The 14,541-nt window shown below is 34.3% G+C and overlaps 1 protein-coding gene across 1 annotated transcript in view; it reads right to left on the reverse strand.

Moving 5' to 3' along the window:
* LOC149792517 (uncharacterized) overlaps positions 1-14,541 on the reverse strand; it is a 155,811-nt gene that overhangs the window by 119,694 nt on the left and 21,576 nt on the right. Inside the window, exons 5-7 of the mRNA XM_089971138.1 lie at positions 10,835-10,911; positions 7,142-7,426; positions 2,138-2,217 (exon numbers count right to left, since the gene is read on the reverse strand). Coding sequence (XP_089827264.1) covers positions 2,138-2,217; positions 7,142-7,426; positions 10,835-10,911 — 442 coding nt within the window. The remainder of the gene's footprint in view (positions 1-2,137; positions 2,218-7,141; positions 7,427-10,834; positions 10,912-14,541) is intronic.

A 14,541-nucleotide genomic window follows, 5' to 3' on the forward strand; every position in this document is an offset into this window, starting at 1 on the left:
GGAAAGTTTAATCAATAATAATGTCATTCCAATTGAATATGTACAGTTATTATCTCAGAAATGATATTATTATAGATCACAGATTTTGCTAGCATGAAATGTTCTAAAATTAAGCAAGATAAAACATCCTGCCAAACTTTGTTTACATTAAAATGAACACTTTTTATTTTTATATAGTGGCAATTTGTAAACTGCAAAAATGAATCTCTGTAATGTGCTGAATGTATAGAGCATTGTTTGCAAGCTTGTAGAACATAAAACTCTTGAGCTTAAAATGTTAAATGTTATTTCAGCCAATCACAAATAATGTTACTTTTGAAAACACATTTCTGACTGGCTGATGGTAGACACTAAATCTCATTCTCAAGCACAAAGTTTTATAATCTCCAGGACTGATTTTCTGCATTATTTTTTTAAAATAAAGATATTTATCTGAATTGCCTGTGAACTTATTTGTACAAAATAGGTGGGAACAAAAGTGTCAGGGTTTAAGTGGGATTGCATTTTATTCCTAACCCAATGTACACTAGATGTGGAATTTCAAAATGTTTATTTGATAGATATTGTAAACAGATACTTTTGATAAAGAAACACTTTTAGATGTGTATGGGTTGAACATGTTTCACAAAAATAATTCTGACATATGAATTTATAGTAACTTTAAAACAACTGAGAACAAAATGACATTCCTGTTACAGCAACTTTAAAACAACTGAGAACAAAATGGCATTCTTGTTACATCAACTTTAAAACAACTGAGAACAAAATGGCATTCCTGTTACAGCAACTTTTCAAGATTATATTCAAATTTTCAAAGATCATGTAACAAAACACAAGAACAACTTTGATGGCACACCACTGCAAACCCACAAACATTATCTTATATCCATCTTCCAAGAGTCACAACCCATCACCCATCCCATCCCCAGGAATGGAAAATGAACCAGGGGTAATAACCTAACTTTCTATCCCATCCCCACAAATAGAGGTGAACCAGGGGCAATAGCCCAATATCCATCCCATCCCCAAAAATGTAAAGTAACCCAGGGGTTACAACCCAACACCCATCCCATGCCCATTAATGGAAAGTGACCCTGAGGTAATAATCCAACACCCAACCCATCCACATTAAATGGAAAGTGACCCAGGAGTAATAACTCAAAATCCATCCCATCCTCATAAATGGAAGGTGACCCAAGACTAATAACTCAAACTTTATTACATATTTTATGTGCCATACAGTTATGACTGTATATATAAAAGACTGGTCATAAAATATTTTAAAATGTCACTGTAGCTGTGCTTTTTTAATATCTTGGTCCATTCACCATGGACTACCATCCCTTGAAGGAACTAAGGAGTGGGAGACAGAAATGATATCTCCTTTCAGTATGGTTATCTTATGGGCAAGATAACTATCAGTTTGTTGAATGTCCTCTGACTGACTAGAAGGAGTATGATTTACGTACTGGCAGGTAAACAGACTGAAATTATCACATCATCCCTATACTAAGGCATGTAATAAATCGGCATTACATATCCCTATACTAAGGCATGTAATAAATCAGTATTACATATCAATATTCTAAGGCATGTAATAAATTAGTATTACATATCAATATACTAATGGCACATCAATAAATGAGTATCACAGCATCCCAATAGTAATGTATGTAATAAATCAGTATTACATATCCCTATACTAAGGCATGTAACTAAATTTGTATCACAACATCCCTATACTAAGGCATGTAATAAATCAGTATTACATATTACATATCCCTATACAAAGGCATGCGAATAAATCAGTATCACATTATCCCAATACTAAGGCATGCAATAAATCAGTATTACATATCCCTATACTAAGGTACATAAATAAATCAGTATCACAACATCCCTATACTAAAGCATGTAATAAATCAGTATTACAATATCCCTATACTAAAGCATGTAAATAAATCTGTATCACAGCATCCCCATAGTAAGGCAAGTAATAAATCAGTATTACATACCCCTACACTAAGGCATGTAATAAATCAGTATTACATATCCCTATGCTAAAGCATGTAATAAATCAGCATTAAAATATTTATATACAAAGGCATGTAAATAACACAATGTAGTCATTACATACAGAGAAGTTGTACAGTTCTTGTATTCCATGAAGGTCAATCAACACATCATACATCCAGGGACCAATGTCTTTGTAAACACCTGAATTTATAAATAAATGTATGATAAATGTAGAGAAATATTAAATGAAAGAGATACATTTAATTCTAAAAATACACAGTACTATAATTTAGTGGCTTTCTTTCCTTGCATAATCTAATACATCGCACAATCAAATGAGGGCTGTATATAAAGCGTAAAAAGATAACATGACAGGCAAATGAACATCAGCCTTAAAAACACACCTTGATGCATATTCCAACATAAAGTGTAAAAAGATAACATGACAGGCAAATGAACATCAGCCTTAAAAACACACCTTGATGCATATTCCAACATAAAGTGTAAAAAGATAACATGACAGGCAAATGAACATCAGCCTTAAAAACACACCTTGATGCATATTCCAACATAAAGTGTAAAAAGATAACATGACAGGCAAATGAACATCAGCCTTAAAAACACACCTTGATGCATATTCCAACATAAAGTGTAAAAAGATAACATGACAGGCTTTTTGAACATCAGCCTTATAAACACACCCTGATACATATTCCAATATAAAGTGTGATGAGTAGGGAAAAGATAACATGACAGGCTTTTTGAACATCAGCCTTAAAAACACACCCTGATGCATATTCCAACATAAAGTGTAAAAAGATAACATGACAGGCAAATGAACATCAGCCTTATAAACATACTCTGATACATATTCCAATATAAAGTGTGATGAGTAGGGAAAAGATAACATGACAGGCTTTTTGAACATCAGCCTTAAAAACACACCCTGATGCATATTCCAACATAAAGTGTAATAAGTAGGGAAACAGATAACATGACAGGCAAGTGAACATATGCCTTACAAACACACCCTGATGCATATTCCAATATAAAGTGTGAGGAGTAGGGAAAAAGATAACATGACAGGAAAATGAACATCAGCCTTAAAAACACCTTGATGCATATTCCAATATAAAGTGTAACCAGTATGGAAACAGATAACATAGGTGAAACAAAGAGCTTAAACTGGTCAAAATTTTGGCCACATTTCAGGTAACTCCATACCATATGACATTTCATAACTGCCAATAATGCAATACTTCATACACCGTTGTTATTGATCATATACTCTAAACCAACCGACAAACATCGGTATCTCCTCCCAACCAACTGCCATCCAAAACACTGCATTCAGAACATACCATACAGCCAGGCACTGAGGATACGCAGAATTTGCTCCGACGATGAAACATTCCAAAAAAAGTCTGAAGAGTTATCTAAACATTTGACTTACAGAGGCTATGACAAAGATCTGATTGCGGAGGCAACCCAAAGGGTGAAACAAACAAATCACAATGACCTACTAAAATATAGAGAGAAGGAAAAGGCTGATAGGATATCATTTATCCTGACCTACCATCCAGACAACCCCAAAGTAGGTAAAATCATCGGGAAACACTGACCCATCGTGTAATCGTGTGATGTACTAATGTTAATACTACCGAACAAACATGTAGTAGCCTACTGGAGACCAAAAATCCTCAAGGACATCCTGGTCAGGGCGAAGCTAATGCCAATCACTAACCAAAACCACACTAGTCAATCTGGCCCCTGTGGCGATAAAAGGTGCAAAACCTGCCAACATATGATAGAAACCAGGACATTTTCTAGCACAGTGACTAGAGAAAAACTGAACATACATGGATCAAACAAAATGTGCAAAACAGAGAGTTTAATTTATTTCATCACATGTAAGATCTGTAGCATCCATGTCGGATAAACTGAAAAACTACACAAAAGATCAACCTTCATAGATCTGATTGGATGACAAAGAAGCTGCAGAGAAGCCCACTCACAGAACACTTCTCCTACCATGGCCACACTTTCAGTGATATAACACTTATAGCAATTGCTCACAACCCCAAATGGAGTTCCGAAACCAGGAAAGAAAAGGAATCTTACTGCACTTTAGAACATTGAAACCAAGCAGTTTAAACCAAGAAGACTAGAAAAAGACAGCCATTCACAAATAAAATTACCTTTTTGCAGCTGGCATATTCTCTTTTCAATAATTCTCTAAGTTTGCTTATTAGTCACCCAATAACCTATAATTACAACTATAACAATGAAATATCCGGGATATAATTTGCATGTACATAAATTTACATAAAATAACAGATGACGCTATGGCTCATCGATTCCTAGGTCAATATGAAATATCTTTCAGCATCTGCAACAAGCCATAGTCATGTAAAGTTTTACAAAGACAACGTTTTGTCTGTTTTATTTGTTTGTCTTGTCTATGTTTTGTATTTGCCTTTGAAAAAGACTCATTAAGAGTCGAAAGCCCTTAGGCAAGCTAGATACTAGTTTTGCACTGTTTGTAGTCAGTTTCTTACATTTATAAAGAGATATATATATATATATATATATATGTATTACTGGTACAATTGTTTGTTCTTAAAAGTACTGAAGACAAAGAACCAGCATCTGCAAAGGGTGGATAAAAAGAGAATATCATTTTTGGTGACATCATGGAGTTAAAAATGTCATCATCAGGTCTGGGCAACTTTGCTAAGAAAGTGACAGAATGTTTTTTTTCTTCTGGAATTCTTCAGACTTCACAATCTTTGTTCGAAATTCAACCGGTATGGAAGTGGACATAAAGAAAAGTTCAAGATAGACCCCATTCTAATTGGAGCAATCCAACTCTAGGTTATACACTGTGGATGCTTAGCCCACAATGTGGAGAGAGAGACAGGCATTACACCCCACAAATTAAATCCTTAGACAACTACGGTGGAAAAGCAGCATGGAGAAGGCAGATGGATGGAGTCATGAGGGAATGGCAAGAAAATATGATACACGTTAAGTTCTAGGAGATATATGCACACAATGATAGTCTAAATTTCACCTTATTCAATAATGAAAGTGTTGAAAGAGTATTTATTATCTGCTATCAACGCATAGGTCACTGGTTACAATGTATTGTCTGCTATCAATGCATAGGTCACTGGTTACAAGATACAAATGAATACTGTTCATAGCATTTCAAGTATAAAGTAATTTCACACAAATGACAAAACAATGATTATTATTTATCTTATTAAATAAATTTGAGTATCAGATTAAACTGAGGTTTCACTTGTCTTCGTCTTCTTTTCCTGCTGCATGTTGCACATAAGATAAAATGAGACGAACATTCTTCAAGACAGTTCAGGATCATTATTAGTTACTGAATTCTCTTTTCTCTCTCTCATCTCTCTCTCTCTCTTCCTTTCTCCCTTCTCTCACACTCTCTCTATTTTTTGAATATGCTTCAAGACAGTTCAGGATCATTAGTTACTGAATTCTCTTTTCTCTCTCTCATCTCTCTCTCTCTCTCTCTCTTCCTTTCTCCCTTATCTCACACTCTATTTTTTGAATATGCTTCAAGACAGTTCAGGATCATTTTTAGTTATAGAATTCTCTTTTCCCTCTCTCTCTCTCTCTCTCTCTCTCTCTCCCTTCTCTCACTCTCTCTATTTTTTGAATATGCTTCAAGACAGTTCAGGATCATTATTAGTTATAGAATTCTTTTCTCTCTCTCTCTCTTCCTCCCTCATCTCACTCTCTCTTTTTTTTTAACATGCTTCGAGACAGTTCAAGATCATTATTAGTAATTGAGTTCTTCTTTCTCTTCTCTCTCTCTCTCTCAAACATTCTTCAAGACAGTTCAGGATCATTATTAGTTACTGAGTTATCTTTTCTCTCTCTCCCACTCCCACCCTCCTCTCTCTCTCTCTCAGCTGGTCATACTTTTTTTTATTAAATTACCAAGGTTATCTACATCACTGTCATCAAGAAAGCAAAATTAAATCATTGGATCTATTGAATGAAATCGAAACTGCTAATGTATAAATTAACTGCTAATGTATAAATTAACTGCTAATGTATAAATTAACTGCTAATGTATAAATTAACTGTGACAGACTGAACTTAATACTAGAAACATAATAAATAATGGTTGAGATGTATTGCAACTGTACATGTGTATCTATTTTTATGTGTTCAAATGCCAATTCGAATGGTGATGCAGATGCCAGGAACTCCTTGATATTGCAGAGGTAAGCTAAAATCATCAGTTTGACAGGTGAGCCTATATTCTAAATCTGTGAACTCATCATCATCATGACATCAAAGTATCATTACCGACTTATCTTTCATCCTAAAAGCTGAAAACAATATTTGTATACTTGCTATCAGCAAAGGGGGCACTCACCAGTTATTAGGTACTTTTGAGAGAGTAATGTATGTAAGGTGAAGTTGCTTCCATGTGAAACATGCACAGTGGAGAGATTGTTGACATACCTCTATGCTACTTTGAAGTAATGTTTCCGACATTTCTTTGGGTACTGTACTTATAGAAATTGTACATGATCTAAGCACACTGCTACCTAAAATGACAGCTCATTATGCTAAAAAATCAGCCTGAATTAGTCTAAAGTACACTATCTTTAGCACCTATTAAAACAGGGAAAATGAATTTGGCCCAAATAGACAATACCAGCTTCTGAAAGTGAAATGGATGAATTACTACATATATAAAATGTACAAAAAGTTATCAGCTCTTTTTTTTTACCTCTGAAGCCCAGAAGGGAAAATGACCAAGGAGAGCTAGCAGTTTTTGAAAGATGCACATCTGGAGTAAGGCCAAGCTGTATAGTCTATAACTCATATTGTACCCATCAATCATATACCAAAATAAATGGAATAAAAGGTTCTTCAAACAATACCTAAGAAATACAAGGTCTTTTTTAAATAGCCAGTATAACCAGTGAGGAAACCCAGGGAAATTCTTTTTTCATTAAAATTCTAACCATATGCAAAATAGGAAAATGTAGAGCGCCATCACCAGAATTATTATATCACCACTTACCCTATGCTAACATCTTATATACTTGCCATCACCTTCCTGAACACTTACCCCATCCTGAACATCCAAAAGTCAACCTAACACTTTTATCCTTGTACTGTTTCATCATGCTGTACAGCTCGTCTAAACTGGTTGGTTTCAGCCACTGTGCATCCCTTAGCACCATGTGCAATGTCTTTTCTGATGTCGTCTGCTTCTTGCAGTTCCCATGACAACACTGACCTGTGTTTTTGCAGAGCTTTCCATTGAGATCTTCTATATCTGCCATGCATTTCTTTTCCATTTTATCATCAGGTTTTGCAAAAGACTTCATGGCATCCAAAATTGATCTGTATCCTGGATGGGAAGACATTAAGAAATGAAGTATACGGCAATCAGGAACTGATGAATACTTGAGTCACTCAATATAAAGCACCCAGTATGGCATGGTCCCTCCCTATAAAGCACCCCAGCATGGCATGGATCTCGCTATGAAGTACCTAGTATGGCATGATCACTCACGAGTAAGCACCCCAGCATGAAATGGGCCTACACTATAAAGCACGCCAGTATAGCATGGTCCCTCACTTTAAAGCACTCCTGTATAGCATGGTACCTCACTATAAAGCACTCCAGTATGACATGGTCCCTTACTATAAAGCACCCCAGATAGGCATGGTCCCTCAGATAATACCAGTATAGTCATGGATCCCAATGTCTGCATGAATGCAGTTTTTACCTCATTATAAGGAAATCTCACTTAAAGGGAGTACACAGGCATGGCTCCCATGAGTAGCACTATAATAAGTGACCACAGTATTATTAGTATTGTTAATCTTATACTCAGTTACAGTAGTCTTGCACCACTCTTTGTGTAACTGTTGCCACCCTGTATGCTCCACCTTCAGACCAGCCTCAATCATATCCCAATGTTTTAAATGTATATCTAAGATGGTGTATGGAGTTGTGTAACATTACACATGAACAAAGGCATTAGTATCATATTAGGAATGAACAAAGTCTTCAGTATTACATTAGGCATGAACATAGGCATTAGTTTTACATTAGGCATGAACAAAGGCATTATTATTACATTAGGCATGAACAAAACAAAGACATCATTATTACATTAGGCATGAACAAAGGCATTAGTATTACATTAGGCATGAACAAAACAGACATCATTATTACATTAGGCATGAACAAAGGCATTCATATTATATTAGGCATGAACAAATCAAAGGCATCAGTATTACATTAGGCATGAATGAAGGCATCAGTATTACATTAGGCATGAATAAAGGCATTAGTATTACATTACATGTGAACCAAAGCATTAGTATTACATTATAGTACAAGTCATATAGGTCATGTATGCATATTTATTCATCTTAAATTAAATATAAATTGTTGTTTTAAAATATAATACTAATTTTACTTAACCAAAGTCTATTAATTTTGATTTAATGATCTGCACCTTAAGTGTTATCAAGAAACTTCCAGACAAAAATTATTGATTGCTATGGCGGCCATGTACTAAACTGGGTCAAGAAAAGACCATGTCAAGTCTAATCGTCATCATGTAGGGTAGTATGTATTTGCTTATCAACATGCATAGCATTTACTGTGATATTACAGCTCATGACACACAATCCAGATTGCACTGGATCATACCTTTAGGTTGATTTCCAAAAATTTCCACAGACATTAGCATTGATTCAGCAATATATACTTCTCGGGGTATGTAAATAATGATCTTCCAAGGGAAGATGGATGTGTAAGGATCCAAAAAAAGTGAATAATAGCCATTTCAAGGTATTTACAATCACATTCTAAAAATATTTATGATCATATTCTAAAAATAAAACACCTATACTGAAAAAATCGGTGTTGAATGACCACATAACTAGTATGGCTTATTTTTGCATGAATAATGGCATCATTATTACATTAGGCATTTGAAAAGGTATCAGGATTACATTAGGCATTAAAAAGGTATCAGTATTACATTAGGCATTAAAAAAGGTATCACTATTACATTAGGCAGTATTACAATATATGTGCCTTTTCTTCCAAAAGCACTGAAATCATGAGACATTTACAGAAGCTGTAAATATGTGCACTAATCTAGTTCATATATTGTTACCCTATGTTACCCAAGATACGCATATTATGTTTTGGCTAAAAGATCATGTTACACTATTCTAGTTCATCTGTAGTTCAATGTTACCCAAGTAAAGCATATTAGATTTTGACCATAAGTTCCTGCTACACTACTCTAGTTCATCTACAGTGTTACCCAAGATATGCATATTACTTTTTGGCTAGAAATTCCTGTTACACTACTCTAGTTCATCTGTAGTTCAATGTTACCCAAGTAAAGCATATTAGATTTTGGCCAGAAGTTCCTGCTACACTACTCTAGTTCATCTACAGTGTTACCCAAGATATGCATATTACTTTTTGGCTAGAAATTCCTGTTACACTATTCTAGTTCATCTGTAGTTCAATGTTATCCAAGTAAAGCATATTAGTTTTTGGCTAGAAGTTTCTGTTACACTTCTCTAGTTCATCTGTAGTTCAATGTTACCCAAGTAAAGCATATTATTTTTGGACTAGAAGTTCATGTTACACTGTTCTAGTTCATCTATAGTGTTACCCAAGATATGCATATTATTTTTTGGCTAGAAGTTTCTGTTACACTATTCTAGTTCATCCATAGTTCAATGTTATCCAAGTAAAGCATATTAGTTTTTGGCTAGAAGTTTCTGTTACACTTCTCTAGTTCATCTGTAGTTCAATGTTACCCAAGTAAAGCATATTATTTTTTGGCTAGAAGTTTCTGTTACACTTCTCTAGTTCATCTATAGTTCACTGATACCCAAGTAAAGCATATTATTTTTGGCTAGAAGTTCCTGTTACACTATTCTAGTTCATCTACAGTGTTACCCAAGATATGCATATTATTTTTTGGCTAGAAGTTCCTGTTACACTACTCTAGTTCATCTGTAGTTCAATGTTACCCAAGTAAAGCAGATTGATAAATCCTTTGCCTGTTTATTCTTAAGAGCTCACAGAGAAAAATTCTAATGTAGCTAATATGCCTAAATTAAAGACTTGTTAAAATTTAATCAAACTAATATATGCTGTTTGGAATGACATTCTACATGATATTAAATCAGCTCCAAGCATCACTTCCTTCCACAATAGGTGTATTAGATGGATGAAGTCACAAAAAGGGTGAACGTGTTATACCACCTACCTCTTGTGCTTCATTTTCATTTCTGAAGCAATGTAGCATTTATATGAATAGTTATTTATATACTCTATATGTGTGTGTGTGTGTGTGTGTGTGTGTGTGAACATATTATTAGCTTGTATTTTATATGCATGATATAGGGCCTCAAGGTAGATTAATGTCTCATTTGTAACTAATTGAGTCACCCTCTGAAAATAAAGTCTTTATTATTATTATTATTATTACAAAGGAAGCTACAGTAGGCCAGATGGTAGAGCATTAGATTCATTACCAAAGGGTTACAGGTTTGATACCCATGTTGTCACAGCCAAGTCTTAGTTTTAACCTGGGTCAATATTACCTGACTGAATCAAATAGTATCCAACACAATTATAGTTCTTCAAGGTTTCACCTCTGCAAGGACAAGTGATTCCATCACTGATACCAAATAAGGTTCTTTAACGTTTTACCTAAGCAACGACAAAGGATTCCATCATAGATACACAAATAAGGTTCTCTGAGGTTACCTGTGCAACGACAAGTGATTCCATCATAGATATCCTCCACTTGCTGTTGGGTGGGCACTGGAATCTGCTGAAGAAGTCTGCAAAAAAGTACTTAATTTATTACACTATTTCCAAGAGAGGCTTTTTTCCAATTGATAGCAAGTCATGTGAACTTTGACAATTTATTATGTCACATGATCATTCTTCATATCACATGAAAATGACATCCATGACTTTAATTTAATGTCAGATTTTCTCACTTACCTAACAGATATATAAACACAAGTCCCTCAAAGGGACTGATGCTCTAACGTCCAAAAACATTTTTTAGAGATTCAAGATACATGGTTCCCATGCTTTTCTAAAGATAAATTTCCATGTCATTTCCAGGGTTTTTTGAGGATGAAATTAAATTTTTCAAAGTTCACATATGACCATTACTGAATGGAATTAAAGAACATGTTAGTTTATAAAACATGCATTTTCTAAATCTAAAGATGTTTCTATTTCAAGACTCCAAAACATCTAAGTCAGAAATGATTATCACGTATAGAACCACAAAATGTACCACACAAAACAAGTTCGACTATATTCCTATAAATTGGCATGTATTATGACTTCACAAATCTCAAACAATGTCATCGTAAGTCCAATAGTTATGTGATATCAACAACTAACTCCTTTTTAATGTTGTTTTCCAAAAATTAAATTACATTACAGCAAAGTCAGGTACCTTTTGTAAAAACCAGAAAGAACACATAGTTCTCAACATATAGATAACAATGACAAGAAACCTGTTGCTGTTGCAGCAATCTGGCCAGTCAGATTCATCACACAGAGAGCACATGTCAACGTGGTAGTCATGTCATACCAAAAAACCCTGGTAGTTGTTCTCAGAATAAATATAGAGAATTTTCTGCTCTTTCGTGTTTGTATTTTTATTACAGCCATTATACAAGTTTCATGTAATATTTTTTATTTTTCTACTTTTGAAACAGTTTATTATTGATATCACCTGACTACTGTTTCCATGATGCCATGAATATGTGGGTTATGAGATTTGTGTACTTGTGCACCTAGCAAAGCAAGTCATGAGTAACAGGTCAAATTTCATCAACGCCATAGTTTTATCTTGTCTTTCAGCAGATTAATGACTTAATGATTTTAATACTCGCAATCTCTTAGAAAAAACTTTTCATATCAACTTCATGCAGGTACAACTCGATTTAACAACGTTAAAGTTTGCTAGGTCATCTGGTAAGTGGCCTTCAGTGTAAGAAAAGATACGGATATCAAGCTGTCTGTGAAACAAGAAAAAAGTCTACTAGATGAATCTAATTAATTGAGCATTTGGATTGACCCAACAAATATGTTTATGACAAGCAATAAAATGACCCCATCTGCAACCTCCAAATATTCTTTTCAGAACTTGATAAAGGTAACTCATGATCAGTTCAATTATGTAGTTGTTTTAAGTGTCAAGTTGTGGCAGAAAATTCTTGGGTTTTTCCAGACTTTCATCCATATAAAATTCAAGGACTTTTCACAGTCACCAAAAAATGATCATTTCTCCTGACTTTTTCCCAGTTTCCTGTTAGCATTGGAACCCTAAAGATAAGATTATTCCCTCATTTGAACATCTTGGTGTTGAAACCATCAGCTATTTCTAAGAGGTAAGAGTGGGACACTGTAAGTCTTGGTCCACCCTAAATTATTTTCAAAAGTAATTTTGAATAACGTATAAACATTGGGACACAAAATTATAGCAATTTTTTCAGGCGCTTAAGTTTTGCAACACCTTCAATGATTTTTTGTCTACTAATCAAACAATGTATTTTCTTGATCATAATGACATTTTTAAAAAATGATCGTGGTTGTTAAGGGTCATCATGAATTATTACAAGGAAATTTTTATAAATTGATATAATTTATTTGAAAAATCACAAAAGATATTTTATTTTCCTGTGTTTCATTATTATTTCTACCCAATTCAAATATGTATAATGTGATTGATGACAAAGAGTTCAGCATTAGCTGTAAGCATTTACAACAGTAATCTATCTCTTTTATTATCAGTTTATTATTGTTATTAAGCATTATTGCATTAGAATATTGTATTAATGCACCAGTAATAAATGTAAGAAAGGTTTATTGAAAGTTATATATTACTTATTATACTGTTTGCATGAAAATGTTAACCATGTTTAATTTAAAATGAGATGCTATATATAGCCACAATGCACTCTTAACTGACTATTGTAGAACCTGATCTACCATGCTATATATAGTCACAATGCACACTTAACTGACTATTGTAGAACCTGATCTACGATGCTATATATAGTCACATTGCACACTTAGCTGACTATTGTAGAACCTGATCTACCATGCTATATATAGTCACAATGCACACTTAACTGACTATTGTAGAACCTGATCTACCATGCTATATATAGTCACAATGCACACTTAACTGACTATTGTAGAACCTGATATACCATGCTATATATAGCCACAATGCACTCTTAACTGACTATTGTAGAACCTGATCTACCATGCTATATATAGTCACAATGCACACTTAACTGACTATTGTAGAACCTGATCTACCATGCTATATATAGTCACAATGCACACTTAACTGACTATTGTAGAACCTGATCTACCATGCTATATATAGTCACAATGCACACTTAACTGACTATTGTAGAACCTGATATACCATGCTATATATAGTCACAATGCACACTTAACTGACCATTGTAGAACCTGATCTACCATGCTATATATACTCACAATGCACTCTTAACTGACTATTGTAGAACCTGATCTACCATGCTATATATAGTCACAATGCACACTTAACTGACTATTGTAGAACCTGATCTACCATGCTATATATAGTCACAATGCACACTTAACTATTGTAGAACCTGATCTACCATGCTATATATAGTCACAATGCACACTTAACTGACTATTGTAGAACCTGATATACCATGCTATATATAGCCACAATGCACACTTAACTGACTATTGTAGAACCTGATCTACCATGCTATATATAGTCACAATGCACACTTAACTGACTATTGTAGAACCTGATATACCATGCTATATATAGCCACAATGCACACTTAACTGACTATTGTAGAACCTGATCTACCATGCTATATATAACCACAATGCACACTTAACTGACTATTGTAGAACCTGATATACTATGCTATATATAGTCACAATGCACACTTAACTGACTATTGTAGAACCTGATATACCATGCTATATATAGTCACAATGCACACTTAACTGACTATTGTAGAACCTGATCTACCATGCTATATATAACCACAATGCACACTTAACTGACTATTGTAGAACCTGATCTACCATGCTATATATAGCCACAATGCACACTTAACTGACTATTGTAGAACCTGATCTACCATGCTATATATAGCCACAATGCACACTTAACTGACTACTGTAGAACCTGATCTACCAAGCTACCTTAACTGACTATTGTGGAACCTGATCTACCATGCTATATATAGCCACAATGCACACTTAACTGACTATTGTAGAACCTGATCTACCATGCTATATATAGTCACAATGCACACGTAACTGACTATTGTAGAACCTGATCTACCATGCTATATATAGCCACAATGCACACTTAACTGACTATTGCAGAACCTGATCTACCATGCTATATATAGCCACAA

This window comes from Sinohyriopsis cumingii, chromosome 9 (genome assembly GCF_028554795.1).
Source record: "Sinohyriopsis cumingii isolate HCF-2022 chromosome 9, ASM2855479v2, whole genome shotgun sequence".
NCBI classification, from domain to species: domain Eukaryota; kingdom Metazoa; phylum Mollusca; class Bivalvia; order Unionida; family Unionidae; genus Sinohyriopsis; species Sinohyriopsis cumingii.